The sequence below is a fragment of the Scomber japonicus genome, chromosome 15 (assembly GCF_027409825.1).
Source record: "Scomber japonicus isolate fScoJap1 chromosome 15, fScoJap1.pri, whole genome shotgun sequence".
Taxonomy (NCBI): Eukaryota; Metazoa; Chordata; class Actinopteri; order Scombriformes; family Scombridae; genus Scomber; species Scomber japonicus.
In genome coordinates this window covers 865,782-885,781 of record NC_070592.1, presented here as the reverse complement: position 1 = coordinate 885,781, position 20,000 = coordinate 865,782, and the positions used below count along the sequence as shown (strand labels likewise).

At 43.9% G+C, this 20,000-nt stretch overlaps 2 protein-coding genes and 1 long non-coding RNA gene across 4 annotated transcripts in view; 1 reads left to right on the top strand and 2 right to left on the bottom strand.

The window, feature by feature from the left end:
- Positions 1 to 4,729, top strand: part of mindy1 (MINDY lysine 48 deubiquitinase 1) — a 12,058-nt gene extending 7,329 nt beyond the window's left edge. For both annotated transcript variants that reach the window (XM_053334733.1, XM_053334732.1), the window contains 5 exons: positions 914 to 1,016; positions 1,302 to 1,444; positions 1,597 to 1,791; positions 1,883 to 2,077; positions 4,389 to 4,729. In XM_053334733.1, the coding sequence (XP_053190708.1) occupies positions 914 to 1,016; positions 1,302 to 1,444; positions 1,597 to 1,791; positions 1,883 to 2,077; positions 4,389 to 4,460 (708 nt within the window). In that variant the 3' untranslated portion in view covers positions 4,461 to 4,729. The remainder of the gene's footprint in view (positions 1 to 913; positions 1,017 to 1,301; positions 1,445 to 1,596; positions 1,792 to 1,882; positions 2,078 to 4,388) is intronic.
- Positions 4,730 to 5,157: 428 nt separating this feature from the next.
- On the bottom strand, positions 5,158 to 6,927 carry LOC128374474 (uncharacterized). The gene is made up of 4 exons (XR_008322992.1): positions 6,267 to 6,927; positions 5,645 to 5,697; positions 5,563 to 5,603; positions 5,158 to 5,521 (listed from the first exon to the last, which is right to left on the bottom strand). It is a non-coding gene; the product is annotated as an uncharacterized LOC128374474 (long non-coding RNA).
- Positions 6,928 to 19,439: 12,512 nt separating this feature from the next.
- LOC128374498 (phosphatidylinositol 4-kinase beta-like) overlaps positions 19,440 to 20,000 on the bottom strand; it is a 16,339-nt gene continuing 15,778 nt past the window's right edge. The window contains exon 14 of the mRNA XM_053334766.1: positions 19,440 to 19,634. Within this exon, the coding sequence (XP_053190741.1) occupies positions 19,453 to 19,634 (182 nt within the window). The 3' untranslated portion in view covers positions 19,440 to 19,452. The remainder of the gene's footprint in view (positions 19,635 to 20,000) is intronic.

The window sequence follows — 20,000 nt, the reverse complement described above, 5'->3', positions numbered from 1 at the left end:
CCTGCCTGCTAGACCCTCAGGTAACACACACACCTGGCTGCTAGACCCTCAGGTAACACACACACCTGGCTGCTAGACCCTCAGGTAACACACACACCTGGCTGCTAGACCCTCAGGTAACACACACACCTGGCTGCTAGACCCTCAGGTAACACACACACCTGGCTGCTAGACCCTCAGGTAACACACACACCTGGTAACACACACACCTGGCTGCTAGACCCTCAGGTAACACACACACCTGGCTGCTAGACCCTCAGGTAACACACACACCTGGCTGCTAGACCCTCAGGTAACACACACACCTGGCTGCTAGACCCTCAGGTAACACACACACCTGGCTGCTAGACCCTCAGGTAACACACACACCTGGCTGCTAGACCCTCAGGTAACACACACACCTGGCTGCTAGACCCTCATGTAACACACACACCTGGCTGCTAGACCCTCAGGTAACACACACACCTGGCTGCTAGACCCTCAGGTAACACACACACCTGGTAACACACACACCTGCCTGCTAGACCCTCAGGTAACACACACACCTGGCTGCTAGACCCTCAGGTAACACACACACCTGGCTGCTAGACCCTCAGGTAACACACACACCTGGCTGCCAGACCCTCAGGTAACACACACACCTGGCTGCTAGACCCTCAGGTAACACACACACCTGGCTGCCAGACCCTCAGGTAACACACACACCTGGCTGCTAGACCCTCAGGTAACACACACACCTGGCTGCTAGACCCTCAGGTAACACACACACCTGGCTGCTAGACCCTCAGGTAACACACACACCTGCCTGCTAGACCCTCAGGTAACCCTAACGCTAACCTGTGTGTGTGTGTGTGTGTGTGTGTGTGTGTGTGTGTGTGTGTGTGTGTGTGTGTGTGTGTGTGTGTGTGTGTAGAGTCCAGAGATGGTGGCTTCTGTAGGGAAACTGAGCTACAACCAGCTGGTGGAGAAAATCATCGACTACAAACACTCAGCTGACAGCAGCCGAGTCAGTGAAGGTAACACACACACATACACACACACACAAACACACATACACACACACACACACACACACACACACACACACACACACACAGAGTTCACTTCACATACTTTATTACATTAGAAGAGTTTCTGTTCTGTGAGAATGATGAACAGTTAATGAGGTTTGACGAGTCATGCTGTGTGTGTGTGTGTGTGTGTGTGTGTGTGTGTGTGTGTGTGTGTGTGTGTGTGTGTGTGTGTGTGTGTGTGTGTGTGTGTGTGTGTGTGTGTGTGCGCGTGTGTGTGTGTGTGTGCAGGTCTGGTGGCCGAGCAGTTCTTGGAGTCGACGGCGACGCAGCTGTCGTATCACGGTCTGTGTGAACTGAACACAACGGCTAAAGAAGGAGAAATCTCTGTGTTCTTCAGAAATAACCACTTCAGTACCATGATCAAACACAAGGTGGAGCTGCTACACACACACACACACACACACACACACACACACACACACACACACACACACACACACACACAGTCTGTCATCTACACTCACAGTTGGATGCCACTCTGGTCCTTGAACACATCACAGTAACTAACCTCTGTGTGTATCAGGGTCACCTGTACCTGCTGGTGACGGATCAGGGCTTCCTGCAGGAGGAGGGTTTGGTCTGGGAGTCTCTCCACAACGTCGAGGGAGACGGAAACTTCTGTGACTCAGAGTTTCGGCTGTGTCACCCCCCTCAGAGGGCCCCGCCCCCCTCCAGCCTGCCGCCCACCGTTCAGGACCAGCAGAGACAGATCGACCAGGTGAGACCTGCAGGTGCACTGATGATCCTCCTCTTCTGTCTGTAGTCACTGACTGACTGTGTGTGTGTGTGTGTGTGTGTGTGTGTGTCAGGACTACCTGGTGGCAGTGTCCCTGCAGCAGCAGCAGGGCGGGGCCCCGGGGCCCCTCAGTGACCTGGAGTTGGCCCGGCAGCTCCAGCAGGAGGAATACCAACAGCAGCAGCAGCAGCAGCAGCAGCAGCAGCAGGGCTCACAGCAGCAGCAGCAGCAGCAGCAGCAGCAAGGCTCACAGCAAGCAACACAGCAGGTAACTACTGCTGCTCAACATGTGGTCTGTGGCCCTGCAGGGGCCGCAGCACGTCTGTGCTCAAAGATCCTCTGTCAGGGAAGAGGTTCCGCTCTGATTCTCTGAGAGGTCTTCTCTACAGCAGCAACCTGTGCTGCATGTTTCTCTCCGCTCTGACTCTAATTATTAACTCGTTATCAACCCTTAACGAGCTTCAGCTGCTTGAGTTAATAATTAACGTCAGGTGGAGTGGAGCGATACCTGCAGGGATTAAAGTTCTCCGTCGCTATGAAGAGAGGGAGCGCTGACAGTATGAGTGCTTCCACACCAACAGCAGTTGGTGCACTAATGGCCCTTTTCCACTGCAGAATCGGTACGGTACGGTACGGTACGCTTTAGCGCGGCACGACTCTACCCACCGGCCCTGTTCCTTTTCCACTGCCAAGAGGTACTAGTCGGACTACTTGGAATGGGCAGAGTTCTCGCTGTGTTTGTGTTTGTGCTTTAACGCGGGTGATTATTTAAAGACCCCAAGCTTCGTCGCATGTATGACGACATCTCCTTCGACCAATCAGTGGACAGCGCCGTTCACGTGACAATTTAGTATCAGTTCGGCTCGGTTAGTACCACCTCTGAAACAGGTACGAAAAATCGTAACGGTTCCCAGGTCCGGCCCCCAGTGGAAAAGGGCACAAAGCGGGTAGAGTCGTACCGTACCGTTACTAAATCGTGCAGTGGAAAAGGGCCATAAGGCCCTACGCTTGCTAAGGCCCTACGGTTGCTAAGGGCAGCTAAGGCCCTACCCTTGCTAAGGCCCTATGGTTGCTAAGGGCAGCTAAGGCCCTACGGTTGCTAAGGGCAGCTAAGGCCCTACCCTTGCTAAGGCCCTATGGTTGCTAAGGGCAGCTAAGGCCCTCCGGTTGCTAAGGGCAGCTAAGGCCCTACGGTTGCTAAGGGCAGCTAAGGCCCTACCTTTGCTAAGGCCCTATGGTTGCTAAGGGCAGCTAAGGCCCTCCGGTTGCTAAGGGCAGCTAAGGCCCTACGGTTGCTAAGGGCAGCTAAGGCCCTACGGTTGCTAAGGGCAGCTAAGGCCCTGCGGTTGCTAAGGGCAGCTAAGGCCCTGCGGTTGCTAAGGGCAGCTAAGGCCCTGTGGTTGCTAAGGGCAGCTAAGGCCCTGCGGTTGCTAAGGTCAGCTAAGGCCTTGCGGTTGCTAAGGTCAGCTAAGGCCTTGCGGTTGCTAAGGGCAGCTAAGGCCTTGCGGTTGCTAAGGGCAGCTAAGGCCTACAGTTGCTAAGGGCAGCTAAGGCCCTATGGTTGCTACTCAGCAACCGACTCCGGTATCGCTGCCGGTCTCGGCCCCCCCGTTTAAATTTTGAGCTAGGTGACTCTGAAAAAAGGTGAAATTTTGGGGGGTTTTCAAAAGATTCCCATTCATTTCCAATGGAGAATTATTCCCGTTTTTTGGGAAACTTTGGAATTCCAGCACCAGAAGTCGTAGCACCCCTCCCCCGATCGAGCCGCACGTTCTGATGTATATATTGTCGGGTTATCTTAAAGCTGCGTGGCGCTAATCACTGTCAGACACAAGCAGACTGGATGATGTCATCAAAGCAAGAGAGCAATAAAGTTCCTTCCTTCCTTCTCCTTTTCTTTCCTTCCTTCCTTCCTTCTTTCCTTCCCACCTTCCTTCCACCTGTCCTTCCTTCCTTCTCCTTTTCTTTCCTTCCCACCTTCCTTCTTTCCTTCCCACCTTCCTTCCACCTGTCCTTCCTTCCTTCTCCTTTTCTTTCCTTCCCACCTTCCTTCTCCTTTTCTTTCCTTCCTTCCTTCCTTCTTTCCTTCCCACCTTCCTTCCACCTGTCCTTCCTTCCTTCTCCTTTTCTTTTCCTTCCTTCCTTCCTTCCTTCCTTCTGTCCTTCCTTCCTTCCTTCTGTCCTTCCTTCCTTCCTTCCGTCCTTCCTTCCTTCCTTCTGTCCTTCCTTCTTTCCTTCCTATCTTCTTTTCCAACCTTTCCTTTCTTTTATTTCTTCCTTCCTTCCTTTTGTCTTTCCTTCCTATCACTTTTCCCTTCTTCCCATCCTTGTTTCCTTCCTTCCTGCCTTCCTTCTTCCCATCCTTGTTTCCTTCCTTCCTTCCTTCCTTCCTTCCTTCCTTCCGTCTTCTTAATGGTCCGGCCCACATTAGATCAAATTTGGCTGTTTGTGGCCCTTGAATGAAAATGTGTTTGACCCCCCCCCCCCGGGTTTCCATGGAAACGTAGATGGTGAACAGCTGATGACTTGGCCTTTAAAATGAGATGGTGACTGTTTCCTGTTTCCTGTTGTGTTTCCAGGTCAGAGGTCAGGGGTCACAGCAGGGCGGAGCCAGGAGAAGAGACAAGGACTCAGACTGTGTCCTCTTATAGACTCTTCATCATCATCATCATCATCCTCCTTATCATCTGTCTCTCTCACACACACACACACACACACACACACACACACACACACACACACACACAGATGAAAGTCTGACAGTTTGACCAGAAGAGGAAGTCGAATCTCTTCAGATGAGGAAGTGGTTTGTTGTATAATGTCTGTGTAACATAGTGGAGGAAGTACACACACACACACATACACACACACACACACACACACACACACACACACACACACACACACACACAGTAACACACACACACACACACAGTAACTCACACACACACACATACACACACACACACACACACACACAGTAACTCACACACACACACACACACACACACACACACACACACACACACAGTAACACACACAGTACACACACACACATATACACACAGTAACACACACACACACAGTAACACACACACACTCACACACACACACACACACACACACACACACACACACACACACACACATATACACACACACACACAGTAACACACACACACACACACATACACACAGTAACACACACAGTACACACACACACATATACACACACTCACACAGTAACACACACACACACAGTAACACACACACACTCACACACACACACACACACACACACACACACACAGTCAGCTGATGCCAAACCCCAGTGCTTTTTGTTCGTTCAGACAGTTTCAGGTTTTTGGGAAGTTTGTGATGAAACACTTCCTGTCACTTCCTGTCACTTCCTGTCACTTCCTGTCACCCTTCATCAGACTTTTATTAACGGTTAACTCAAAACGAAACATATTTAAAATGATCTCAAACCTTTTTCTAGTCTGAAGAAACAGAAACTGATGATTAACGTGTTCGGAGTTATAATGTTTAACTTTATAATCAAAGCTGACGAGTTACTGACGAATAAATGATGAATTAACCTCTAACAGAGACATCTAGTGAAGGGTGAACCAGGAACTGAGATATTATGAAGTGAAACTGGAAGAATCCGTTAATTGAATCTACTTCCTGTCTGACTTCCTGTCTGACTGACCTGATGGAGCGTTAATTGAATCTACTTCCTGTCTGACTGACCTGAAGGAGCTTTAATTGAATCTACTTCCTGTCTGACTGACCTGATGGAGCGTTAATTGAATCTACTTCCTGTCTGACTGACCTGAAGGAGCTTTAATTGAATCTACTTCCTGTCTGACTTCCTGTCTGACTGACCTGAAGGAGCGTTAATTGAATCTACTTCCTGTCTGACTGACCTGAAGGAGCGTTAATTGACTCTACTTCCTGTCTGACTGACCTGAAGGAGCGTTAATTGACTCTACTTCCTGTCTGACTGACCTGATGGAGCGTTAATTGAATCTACTTCCTGTCTGACTGACCTGATGGAGCGTTAATTGAATCTACTTCCTGTCTGACTGACCTGAAGGAGCGTTAATTGAATCTACTTCCTGTCTGACTGACCTGAAGGAGCTTTAATTGAATCTACTTCCTGTCTGACTGACCTGAATCTACTTCCTGTCTGACTGACCTGAAGGAGCGTTAATTGAATCTACTTCCTGTCTGACTGACCTGAAGGAGCGTTAATTGACTCTACTTCCTGTCTGACTGACCTGAAGGAGCGTTAATTGACTCTACTTCCTGTCTGACTGACCTGAAGGAGCTTTAATTGACTCTACTTCCTGTCTGACTGACCTGAAGGAGCGTTAATTGACTCTACTTCCTGTCTGACTGACCTGAAGGAGCGTTAATTGAATCTACTTCCTGTCTGACTGACCTGAATCTACTTTGTTCCATTTTTCCTTCCTGTCTTCCCTTTTGTTCCTTTCTTCCCTCTTTCCTAATCCCTTTTCCTTCCTTCCTTCCTTCCTTCCTTTTGTCTTTCCTTCCCTCCTTCCTAATCCCTTTTCCTTCCTTCCTTCCTTCCTTTTGTCTTTCCTTCCCGCCTTCCTAATCCCTTTTCCTTCCTTCCTTCCTTCCTTTTGTCTTTCCTTCCCTCCTTCCTAATCCCTTTTCCTTCCTTCCTTCCTTCCTTTTGTCTTTCCTTCCCTCCTTCCTAATCCCTTTTCCTTCCTTTCTTCCTTCCTTTTGTCTTTCCTTCCCTCCTTCCTAATCCCTTTTCCTTCCTTCCTTCCTTCCTTTTGTTTTTCCTTCCCTCCTTCCTAATCCCTTTTCCTTCCTTCCTTCTTTCCTTCCTCCCTCCCGTCCTTCCTTCCTTTTGTCTTTCCTTCCTATCACTTTACCCTTCTTTCCATCCTTGTTTCCTTCCTTCCTTCCTTCCTTCCTTCCTTCCTTCCTTTTATTGGTCCGGCCCACATGAGATCAGATTGTTCTGCTTTAAGACTGAATTTAGACTTTTAACTTTAATCATTTGTATATTTTTCATTCCTTACTTTTATTAAAAAGTCGTTTTTGGGAAAGGAACAGGAGGAAGGAAGGAGGAAGGAAGGAAGGAGGAAGGAAGGAGGAAGGAGGAAGGTAGGGAGGAAGGAGGAAGGGAGGAAGTTTGAGGATCGACTCACGAACACGTCACTACATCTTTATGAAACTTTCAGGATTTAAAAATATAATTAAAGAGTTTTTTGGACTAAAACTGTTAATTCACAGATTACATGTTTGTTTCTGTTCAAACAGGAAGTGATGATGTCATGATTTAAAGCGTCCGCTGACTCGTCGGGTGAAACTCGTTAAAGTCTTAAACTGTCAGACGGACGTTTAGCTTTTTTTTTCCCATCATGCCTCTGGGCGGTCGGGGGGGGGTCCGTCTGTCTTTCCGTATTTTTAAGTTTGAATTAAAGTAGTTTTGTTTTTCTGTCTTCGGTGTTTCTGCTGCTGACGAGTTTCAGCCCCGGCCGCCGCCACGGTTCTGTTTCTGCTTTTATTTAATTTGTCAGTAAAAATAAAAACTGAATCAAAACTCGTCTCCGTTTATTTATTGTTCACATTTAACCTCGTTTCATCCCGAAGTCTGGAGGAAGTTACAGCTGGACCGAGAGCTCCTGCAGCCGAGGGTCGGACCGCCAAGGACCCCGGCTGCCCCCCACTGGTGGTGGGTCTGTGGGAGGGAGGGGGTCCCATGTCCCCTTCTTCAGGCTGTGCCCAGCGGGGTCCCATGGAAGAAGGCCCGGCCACCAGGCGCTCGCCACCGAGCCCCACCCACCCCCAGGCCTGGCTCCAGGGGGGGGGGCCCGGTGACCTGCGTCTGGGCGAGGGACACGAAAAACTATTTATCGGACTCATCATCGGGGTCTTCTGAGCTACCTTTTGTCTGGCCCCTCCCGCCGGACCTGTTTGCCATGGGAGACCCTACCAGGGGCATAAAGCCCCCAACAACTGAGCTCCTGGGGTCATTGGGACACGCAACCCCCCCCCCCACCACGATAAGGTAGCAGCTCAGGGAGGGGGAATAATAATAATAAGATGATGAATCCATGAATGAGTTAAACTAGATTTAAAATTCAGACTGAACTCCGCAGCAAGACATCATGGAGGTTACGACCAGTTCAATATAATCAATATATTAAAAAAAGATCAATAAGAGAGTCAAGGAAGGAAGGAAGGAAGGGAGGGAGGGAGGGAGGAAGGAAGGAAGGAAGGAAGGAAGGAAGGGAGGACGACACAAAGGTTAAAGATAAATTCAGACTGAACTCCGCAGCAAGACATCATGGAGGTTACGCCCAGTTCAATATAATCAATATATTAAAAAAAGATCAATAAGAGAGATTTGAAATGACATTTGACCCATTTTATACCAAAAGACTGAATGCTGCTGAACATGTCAAATGGTGTAACCACAAAATGTCAAATGGTGTAACCACAAAAGAATGATAGATATTAAATATGTGATCAGCTACAGTGTGTTTAAGTGGACTTATACTAATAATGACTTCATTTAAAACATGTAAATGTTTCCTGGTCTCCATGGTAACCAGATGAAATGTAATATTTAGAACAATAGTATTCCATTAGCTTTATTTAATATAAAAGTTATAATGTAAGATCATGCCACACTAGTTGATATGGTGTTAGGTAGGAAGGAAGGAAGGAAGGAAGGAAGGAAGGAAGGATGTAAGATCATGCCAAACTAGTTGATATGGTGTTAGGAAGGAAGGAAAGAAGGAAGGAAGGAAGGATGTAAGATCATGCCACACTAGTTGATATGGTGTTAGGTAGGAAGGAAGGAAGGAAGGAAGGAAGGAAGGAAGGATGTAAGATCATGCCAAACTAGTTGATATGGTGTTAGGAAGGAAGGAAAGAAGGAAGGAAGGAAGGATGTAAGATCATGCCACACTAGTTGATATGGTGTTAGGTAGGAAGGAAGGAAGGAAGGAAGGAAGGAAGATCATGCCAAACTAGTTGATATGGTGTTAGGTAGGAAGGAAGGAAGGAAGGAAGGAAGGAAGGATGTAAGATCATGCCACACTAGTTGATATGGTGTTAGGAAGGAAGGAAAGAAGGAAGGAAGGAAGGATGTAAGATCATGCCACACTAGTTGATATGGTGTTAGGTAGGAAGGAAGGAAGGAAGGAAGGAAGGAAGGATGTAAGATCATGCCACACTAGTTGATATGGTGTTAGGAAGGAAGGAAGGAAGGAAGGAAGGAAGGATGTAAGATCATGCCAAACTAGTTGATATGGTGTTAGGTAGGAAGGAAGGAAGGAAGGAAGGAAAGAAGGAAGGAAGGAAGGATGTAAGATCATGCCACACTAGTTGATATGGTGTTAGGTAGGAAGGAAGGAAGGAAGGAAGGAAGGAAGGAAGATCATGCCAAACTAGTTGATATGGTGTTAGGAAGGAAGGAAGGAAGGAAGGAAGGATGTAAGATCATGCCACACTAGTTGATATGGTGTTAGGAAGGAAGGAAGGAAGGAAGGAAGGATGTAAGATCATGCCACACTAGTTGATATGGTGTTAGGTAGCAAGGAAGGAAGGAAGGAAGGAAGGATGTAAGATCATGCCAAACTAGTTGATATGGTGTTTTATTAGTGCCACGGGTTTTCCTCCCGCAGCTTTGAGAAAACCCGACAATATATACATCAGAACGTGCGGCTCCATCGGGGGAGGGGTGCTACGACTTCTGGTGTTGAAATTCCAATTATTCCCAAAAAACCGGGAATATTTCTCCATTGAAAATGAATGGGAATTTTATTATAAAACCACAAAATGTCACCTTTTTTCACCTTTTTTCAGAGTCACCTAGCTCTCTCATACGTGCACGTAGAAACGTGATTCAAACTTTAAAACGGAGGAAAACTTGTGCTCTCTCCAAAACACCAAACTGTTTTTCCATAACATGTAAACTTTTCAAACTGTGAGCAGTCAAACGAGGAGTGGAAATCACTTTTTCTTCAAAGTTAGAGTGGAAGCGGCAGTTAGCTTGAGTGAGAGAAACAGTAAAAAATAACCTTAATTAATTATTTTTAACTCGAGCTCACGGCCAAACCATGAAAAGGAGACAAATAATTTTTGGTCAAAATGTAGACATGGGTGTTGGGATTCATAAAATGTGACGTTGACAGGCGGGGTCTGCACAAAATTTAAACGGGGGGGCCAAGACCGGCGGCAATACCTGTCTCGCTCCCCATTAAACCTGTAATGTAATCATCTTCTTTTTCCAAAAGAATCTCACTCTGTCTTCGCACTGAGCTTACTCGCTCATTTTAAGGAATATGTGAATAAAATAAACACTGTCAGAATCTGCCGGCTTCTGTGTCTCTCACCGTGTTTTCGGTTTTTGGAAAGGAGTTACGGTTTTCTCACAGTTTGAAATTGTTCGGGACCTTGTCAGAAGCCAAATTCTTCAGAATTTTGAGAATTCTTTCCAAGCAGATTCTCACATCGCCGTAGCAACCGTACGGCCTTAACTGACCTTAGCAACCATAGGGCCTTAGCAACCTGTCGCTGGGCAGAAACTGAGCTACCTTTTTGTGATTGGCTAATTCTACCTGTCTGTCTGTTTTGCCAGTTAACTGAGCTAATTCATTTAATGGATTAATTCATGTTTACTGAGGACACAATACATAGTTTTATTGTTTTGTATTATAGTTGTATGATTTGTGGTTTATAAAAAGATTCAACATTTATCAATAGAAGATGAACAAAATGTACATAATATAGTTTCATAATTTAAAATAAAAAGTATAATAAAATCTACTCTCTAAATGATTTGAAGATTTACTTAATAATTTGATAACAGGTATGTTCCTGTCAGTGGAAAAAGTAGACTTTAATTAATAAGTTTAAATAAATATTATTTATGCTTAAATATGATTAACATTCACTTAGTTCGGGTTAATTTTTCCTGTTTTTTTGAATTTTCACTACCAGAGGATGTTGTTTATTGTTAAGTAAACATGACAAAACCAAACAAAATGTGTTTGTCAGTAGTTAATTCATCAGTGGAATAAGTGCTCAGAAGACCAGGATGCTTTACATTGTTATATTTACTTACTGTAGTATTTTCTTTTCACCATTGTTACTTCTACTATGTAGAATAGACACAGGAAGAGGCGGACCTACATTATATATACTACTTTCAGTCTGGTGTTAACACAGTCTGCAGCAAGACAGCATGGAGGGAACATCTCTCTGCATCAGACTGTGTGAGTACTGAGTGTGTTTGTCTGTTTCTCTAAAGTTTACAAAAATATACTAAGTGAATCATTTTGAAATAAGAAGTGTATCTGGAAAGTTTTTCAAAGTTATATTATGCATTGATAATAATAGTATGGGACCTGGGAGCAGTTATTATAATGTGTAATAATGTAATATTTATCAGTGATAAACTCACAATACAGCCCAACATTTGCATTTCAATACAACTGATTATCAATTTCCTTCTTTTATCTGCAGTGATGAATGTGTTGTTGCTGCTGGTTACACAGCTGCACCTCGGTGATTCTGGTGGGTGTCATAGTGTCTAACTGGGTCATATTAGGGCCGTTTCCACTGAAGAAGTTCCTGGAACTATTTGAGGGACAGGAACTTTACAGGAACCTTCCTCTCACTCGGCCCTGTCAACCGCTGTGTCTCCACTGAGAGAGCCGAGTGAGAGGAAGTTTCAATCAGCACCCAAGAGTTTTTCGAGGCCGTTCTGAGTTCCTACCCCGAGGCAGGGACTCGCTAGCCCCGAGGCGGGGACTGTCTCAGCCCCGAGGCGGGGACTGTCTCAGCCCCGAGGCGGGGACTGTCTCAGCCTCGAGGCGGGGACTGTCTTAGCCCCGAGGCAGGGACTCGCTTAGCCCCGAGGCAGGGACTCGCTTAGCCCCGAGGCGGGGACTGTCTTAGCCCCTGTAAAAGGTCCTGAACCCTGATCCTAACCCTAACCCTGTCCTTTGGAGGCGGTTCCTGCGGTGGAGACACGAACCAACTGCCACGGCCCCGTAAAATTACCCCGAAGTTCCTGCGGTGGAAACGGTCATAATGTCACAGTTAGATGTTCAATTGCTTAGAAATTAAATTATTATTTAGATTCCTGTTTCATTTACATGTTATGTTGAATAGTTTGATGTAGTTTTAGAAATTGAAAGGCTTACGAAGCCCAAATTCATGTCTTTTTGAAGTCTCTGCAAAATAGTGCAAAATATATTTGACACCTTTGCCTAAAGTAATAAGATTTATATTTAAGACTATTATTTATTTCAGAGGGGAATTCATCTGGTTACATTTATATATTTCATTCTCTTATTCTCTGCCTTAGATTTGGGTTTTCCTCAGGTTGTTCCAAACAGACAACAGCACTTTAAAGACGAGCCTATCATTGTCAGCTGTGAAGGGTTGGCTGGTTTGAATGGATGGAGAGTAATGAGAAAGATCAAAGGTGGTGTAAGACCATGTGCTTCGTCCTGGGATAAATCAACAGGGCCCTGTGAAATTTCAACTGTCTACCCAGTACTTGACAGCGGAGAATACTGGTGTGAAAACGGTGTAAAGAAAAGCAATACCGTCAACATCACTGTCACTGGTATGTATATACAGTACATGTAGTAAAAGCCCTAAAAAGTAAACATATTCTAGCACTTCTGAGCTTTACCTAATCTACCATACCAGCCAACTTTGTTCAACTCGTAGCATGACTGATAACTTCTTTTCTATTGTTCAGCTGGTTCTGTGATCCTGGAGAGTCCAGTTCTTCCTGTGATGGAGGGAAAAAATGTGACTCTGCGTTGTGGAAACAAGGAAACCTTCAATCTCGCTGCTAACTTCTATAAAGACGACTTCCTCATGGGGAGCAGCTCTACTGGAGAGATGAGCTTTCCCCGTCTGTCCAAGTCTGATGAAGGACTCTACAAGTGCAGCATTTCTGACTTTGGAGAATCATCGGCGAGCTGGCTGACTGGTGAGACACTGCAGGGTTTGATTCAGAAATGAAGTCAATTTGTTTGATAGTCTGTAAGTAAAAGAAAACTTATACAGTTTTTGGTGTTCCAGATGAGTTTCATGATGTTACAGTACGTACTATTTTATGTAATTTACTTACTTTTTTTTTTAAATGCTGTAATTGTTACTTTAATAGCTCTGTTTCTTATAGCTTTCTAGTCTTGGCTAGTTTCTTGTATTGCTGTAACAGGTCAATGTACCCTACGGGGATCAATTAAGTCTCATCTTATTTTTTTCTACAGTCTTTGAAGAAGAAACATCCTTTCCCATATCCCATATTTCCCTCACTTTAAGGACTGTGATCACCATTGTGCTGATTGCTCTGCTGCTGGTGGTGGTTGTACTACTTCACTGTTGGAAATGCAATGTTGCATATCCGCTGACATGTAAAGGAGATTGCCAAAGTGAGGACAATGCTTGAATGACATTTTATCTTGAAAGATGTTTTGGTTAAATCAGATAATGAAGTAGAATGCATTGTCTCTTCAGTTGCTGGAGAACCACCACACTGTTTTGTTCCTTCTGTTTCATTTCTCACATGTATACTTCATATCATGTTAATTGGTTGGTAGTACTGTATCCGTGAGGGACACACCATATAGCAAGTTGAGTACCAGATGCTTTTATAAGCTGCAAACACTGTGGCAGCTTTCACCAGACAAATAACTGTTAAATAGAAGCTAGACTTGTTTCTCATGCATGTATTTTTATGTTGAGGTTATAGTAAGGCAGAAAACCACATAGGTATTGAGCAGACGTATGAGCCCATTCAATTCTCATCTGTGTTTTATTTTAGATGTTTGCAAATTCAGGTGATGATGATGTTCTGCAGCAGCCACTTTAACAGACTTACAGGGTAAGATAATAAAGCTTGGCATCATTTCAAGTATTAAGTATACAAGATTCAATAATATTACAAGCATAAATAAAATAACAGTAACAAACATATAATAATAAAGATGTATACTGATGGTACACGTTAACACTGTGCGCCAAAAAGAGTGTGCTATACAAACTTGTCATGTTTAAATTCCTTTGTTTATACCAGTACATTATAACAGAGAAATGTAACATGGACTATAGATACATATAAATATAGGGTATAAATTAAGTTAAAACTTCTCTGATTGCCTGTTTTGTGGACTGCTGCAGATCACTTTTTCTTATATAATTAAAGCAGTTTTTTGTATTCTTGTATAAAAAGTGACAAACATTATCATTTTGAAGCATTAAACAAGGAAATCCTTTTCTCTCTCGCCTGTTTGTGATATTATGGACAGGTCATGTTTTGAACCTTGTTATTGTAACAAGACAAAGATGGTTGGTATGGTTCTACAGTTCTGATGAAGAGATAATAATTCAAATCATTTTTGAATACTTAAATATAGATGTAGGCTATAGCAGTGCACATTAATTATCTTGATGGAGCTGCAGTCTGTAGCTTTGAGAAAAAAGGACTTGAACGAGTGCAACCTGCAGGTCCCTCCTTCTTCCTCTCTGCATGGAGGCACTTGAAGGCTTGTTCCCACCAATAAATATTATTTATGCTTAAATATGATTAACATTCACTTAATTTGGGGTAATTTTTTCCTGTTTTTTGTGTAATTTTCCCGTTTTTTTGATTAATTTTCCAGTTTTTTGTGTAATTTTTCCTGTTTTTTCTGTAATTTTCCCGTTTTTTTGGGTAATTTTCCAGTTTTTTGATTAATTTTTCCCATTTTTTAAGTAATTTTTCCTGTTTTTTGTAATTTTTCCCGTTTTTTGATGAATTTTTCCGTTTTTTTGAATAATTTTCCCGTTTTTTTGATTAATTTTTCCCGTTTTTTGAGTAATTTTTCCAGTTTTTGGGTATTTTTTCCCTGTTTTTTTGATTAATTTTTCCCACTTTTTTGATTAATTTTCCTGTTTTTTGTAATTTTCCCGTTTTTTTGAATTATTTTTCCCGTTTTTTTGGTAATTTTTCCAGTTTTTGGGTATTGTTTCCCCGTTTTTTGATTAATTTTCCTGTTTTTTGTAATTTTTCCCGTTTTTTGATGAATTTTTCCTGTTTTTTGAGTAATTTTTCCAGTTTTTGGGTAATTTTCCCGTTTTTTTGAATAATTTTTCCCGCTTTTTTGGTAATTTTTCCTGTTTTTTGAGTAATTTTTCCTGTTTTTTGGGTAATTTTCCCGTTTTTTTGAATAATTTTTCCCGTTTTGTGATAATTTTTCCTGTTTTTTTGGTAATTTTCCCCGTTTTTTTCCCCGTTTTGTGTCCAATGTTTTGAATGCCCTCTAAACTCAGAAAAAAAAATTGCCCAAAAAACAAATAAAGAAATTACTCAGAAAATCAGAAAAAAATTCCCCCGAAAAACCGACCAAAAAATAAATTACTCAGAAAAAACAGATTTTTTTTTTTTATTCAAGTGAATGCAAGTTAACACTTCTGCAGAAATTTGATGCTGGGTCCACAAAAACCCAGGATGTGTGAAGTTATTCATACGTTTATTTTCACGTTTCAACCCTTTAAATCTAAACTAAACCTCGTGGAGACATTTCAACCCTTTAAATCTAAACTAAACCTCGTGGAGACATTTCAACCCTTTAAATTCAGTTTTGAAGAAAAGGAAACGGTTGTCTAGGAAACAGGTTTCAGGTTTATTTGATGAGTTCATGCAGTTTAATAAGGAAGTGACAGAAGATGTGCGGTTTGGTAACTGTACATGATTGAGAACTTCAGCACTCACACAACAACAACAACAGTTCTGCTGCATTTTAACACTGATATGACCTCTGACCTCTGACCCCTGACCTCTGACCTCTGACCCCTGACCTCTGACCCCTGACCTCTGACCTCTGACTGAAGTGGACTTTCTGCTTCTTTTAAAGGTTTAAAGCAGATTTACATTCTGAGTCTGGAGCAGAGCGACGAGGAAGATTCAGACTGATTCAACAGGTTTTCAAAATAAAAGTTTAACCGTTTATAGGACACGAAGGAAGGAAGGAAGGAAGGAAGGAGGGAAGGATGGAGGGGAGGAAGGAAGGATGGAGGGAAGGGAGGAAGGAAGGAGGGAGGGAGGAAAGAAGGAAGGAAGGAAGGTAGGGGGGAGGAAAGAAAGAGAGAAGGAGGGAGGGAGGACAGAATGAACGGAGGAAAGGAAGGAAGGAAGGAAGGAAGGAAGGAAGGAAGGACAGAAGGAAGAAAGGACAGAAGGAAGAAAGGGAGAAAGGACAGAATGAAGGGAGGAAGGACGGAGGGAAGGGAGGAAGGAAGGACAGAATGAAGGACAGAAGGAAGGAAGGACAGAATGAAGGGAGGAAGGAAGGACAGAATGAAGGGAGGAAGGAAGGACAGAATGAAGGGAGGAAGGAAGGAGATATAATGAATGAATCTTCGTCCTCGTCTTCGTCACTCTGCCGCCTCGTGATGAGATGAAGTGTTTTTTTCATGTTGGTTATTTTTTCTTCACACAGTGAAAAAATAAAAACTGTTTAATTTAACCGTCAGTTTCACGTGACGTTAGCATCGTTAGCCGTTCCCATAGAAACCAGGAAGAACGCCGGTTTCTATGGAAACTCGATAATGCCGGAATAGAGTAGAAATAAAAGCTTGGATGGGTTTTAGTGTCGACGGTTCAGAACCGACTCCGAACGTAAAGGAACGTCTCAATAAATGCACTTAAAGTTCTTCACGTAGAAACTGACGAATGTTTTCAGAGCTGATGAAGAAACGAAGGCAATGAAAGGTTTTAGAAGCAGGAACGAGTTTCTGACCGCAGCGGCTTCCTCTCCGCTGCTCACGACTTTAGACTTCAAGACTTTATGGTTCAAAGTCGGAAACAAACTACAACAAAGGTTCAAACTGAACGTCGAGAAGCTACGAATAAAATACAACAAGCTAACATGTGTACTAACAGAAGTGTACTAGCTAACATGTGTACTAGCTAACATGTGTACTAGCTAACATGTGTACTAGCTAACATGTGTACTAACAGAAGTGTACTAGCTAACATGTGTACTAACAGAAGTGTACTAGCTAACATGTGTACTAGCTAACATGTGTACTAGCTAACAGAAGTGTACTAACAGAAGTGTACTAGCTAACATGTGTACTAGCTAACATAAGTGTACTAACAGAAGTGTACTAGCTAACATGTGTACTAGCTAACATGTGTACTGCTAACATGTGTACTAGCTAACAGAAGTGTACCAGCTAGCAGAAGTGTACTAGCTAACAGAAGTGTACCAGCTAACAGAAGTGTACTAGCTAACAGAAGTGTACTAGCTAACATGTGTACTAGCTAACAGAAGTGTACTAGCTAACAGAAGTGTACTAGCTTACAGATGTGTACTAGCTAACAGAAGTGTACTAGCTAACAGCGTAGCTCTCAGGGTTGTTGCTAGCATTAAATGTGACGATAATAACGTGATAATAAGGAATAATAATTATAATAACGTGAGGAGAACGCTGGAGGAATGAAACTCGTCCCTGCAGCTCAAACGTCGGATATAAAAGCACTTCTCAGGTCGGAGACGTCGTCGTCCCTCCTGTTGCATTGATAAGAGTTCGTACCTTCTGTACGACTCAAGGCATCGATTAATCTCACAGGAAACGAACTCATTTACAAACAAACATATTCACAAACCAAGAGGAAACATTTGCTATTTAAGTTGCTTTAACTGGTAAACTTCAGTCAGCTGCTTCGTCGTAAAGCGCGTCGGTGTATAAAGTAGCGAGCTAACGTAGATAACGAGGCTAACGTAGATAACGAGGCTAACGTAGATAACGAGACTGTGCTTCTCCTTCGATAGTGGTTCGTCTGTACAGCTGTCAAACATCTGTAACAGCAGCAGCGACTTTATTCCAGTGTGACGCTGTAAACGATCAGCTCGCTGTGTTTACGAACAGTTTAACGTCGGACGCTCGATCACGAAAAAAACAGAACAAAGTTACTAAAAAATGGCTAGCAGAACGAAGACAGAATTCTTTCTCCGATCGTCCATCGCTGCTGCTCTGGAGATCTGAACAGATTATAACAAGCTAGTTAGCTCATTAGCCGTTACCATGACGATGACTCTTCGGTCGGATGTAACTTTTTTTATTTCTTAAATGTTAGCAAGCATCAAGCTAGCTGGCTAGTTAGCTAGTTATCGAGAAAATAATAATTAGCTGCTAATATAAACATCCTGTAAATACGCAATAAACAGTGACAGTTACTCACCGCTTATTATTAACGTGTTAACGTGTTGCTAACGTGTTGCTAACGTGTTGCTAACGTGTTGCTAACGTGTTGCTAACGTGTTGCTAATGTGTTATCGTGTTATCACACTGGAATAAAGCCATGGCGCGTTACAGTGACATCATCGTTATAAAAACATTCACATATCAGGAAAAAGATCGTAAAGTAAAAATAAAGTTTTTGCTCCCGTTCAGCCAATCAGCAGAGCCGCCTCGCCTGATTGGCCGGAGTTAAATCACAGGAATGCATGTTGTGGCCAATCAGGGAGGAGGAATGACGAGCGTTAGTTAAATATGTAAATATATGCGTAGACAGTTTATACAGGAAGTGGTTCAGATGAAACTCTGGCGTCTGATTGGTTGTTAAAAGTGTTTAAAGTGTTAGAGTTGAAGCTGCGACTGGATCTACTTCCTGTTTGTTACTGGATCTACTTCCTGTTTGTTACTGGATCTACTTCCTGTTTGTTACTGGATCTACTTCCTGTTTGTTACTGGATCTACTTCCTGTTACTAATAATAAATGTTTGTTTAGAGTTTATTATTCTGAGCAGCAGGATCATTAATCTGGACTCAGCGTTACCGTGACGACGGTGATTTCTCTGCAGCCGTTTCATCGAAGCTTCGTGTTTTAGTGAATAATTTGGTCTTTAAAAAAAGTCACAATAAAGACAAAAGCTCTCAAACGTTTCATCTGATCAACAAAAAAAAAAAAAAAAAAAAAAAAATATTCTGATGTTCAGTTTTCGGTTTTTTGGGAGTTAAACTCAAAAAACGTGTTTCTGTCCTTCAAACAGCACATTTACGTTCAGCTCCTCGTGCTGCCTTCACTGTCTCCTCGTGCTGCCTTCACTGACTCCTCGTGCTGCCTTCACTGACTCCTCGTGCTGCCTTCACTGACTCCTCGTGCTGCCTTCACTGACTCCTCGTGCTGCGTTCACTGTCTCCTCGTGCTGCGTTCACTGTCTCCTCGTGCTGCCTTCACTGTCTCCTCGTGCTGCCTTCACTGTCTCCTCGTAATGCGTTCACTGTCTCCTCGTGCTGCCTTCACTGGCTCCTAGTGCTGCCTTCACTGTCTCCTCGTGCTGCCTTCACTGACTCCTCGTGCTGCGTTCACTGTCTCCTCGTGCTGCCTTCACTGTCTCCTCGTGCTGCCTTCACTGTCTCCTCGTGCTGCCTTCACTGACTCCTCTTTGTGCTGCTGCAGAGCAAAAAATCCAAATCCAGTAGAATCCAGTAAAAAGTTTCATCAGTCTGAATCCAGTCTGGACTTTCCCAGCCGCTCCTGAACGCAGCACAGGAAACTACAGACGCGAACTCAAAGCAAAGTAAATGGGGTAACCGTGGGAGGAGCGGGGGTCCGTGCGAGGAGCCGGCGGGTCACATGATGCCGTTGGTGACGTACTGGAAGGAGTCGTACAGCTTGGTGGTGATGGAGCGCATGGAGCCGTCCACCAGCTGCTCCACCAGGAGCTGCAGCTGCTCCTCCGTCAGAGACATGTGGAAACGCTCCTTCAGGCTGCGGATGGTGCTGGAGCCATGGAAACAAGGGAGGTGGGAACCTGGAGGAGGGGGGGGGGGGGTGGGGGGTGGGGGGGGTGGTAGGAGGAAGAGCAGGAAGAGATCAGCCTTTCAGAATAAGAGACAGACGTTTTCATTGAGTCAGAAATTGTGCGTGTGTGTGTGTGTGTGTGTGTGTGTGTGTGTGTGTGTGTGTGTGTGTGTGTGTTACTGTGTGGTTACTGTGTGTGTGTGTGTTACTGTGTGGTTACTGTGTGTGTGTGTGTGTGTGTGTGTGTGTGTGTGTGTGTGTGTGTGTGTTACTGTGTGTGTGTGTGTGTGTGTGTGTGTGTGTGTTACTGTGTGTGTGTTACTGTGTGGTTACTGTGACTGTGTGTGTGTGTGTGTGTGTGTGTTACTGTGTGTGT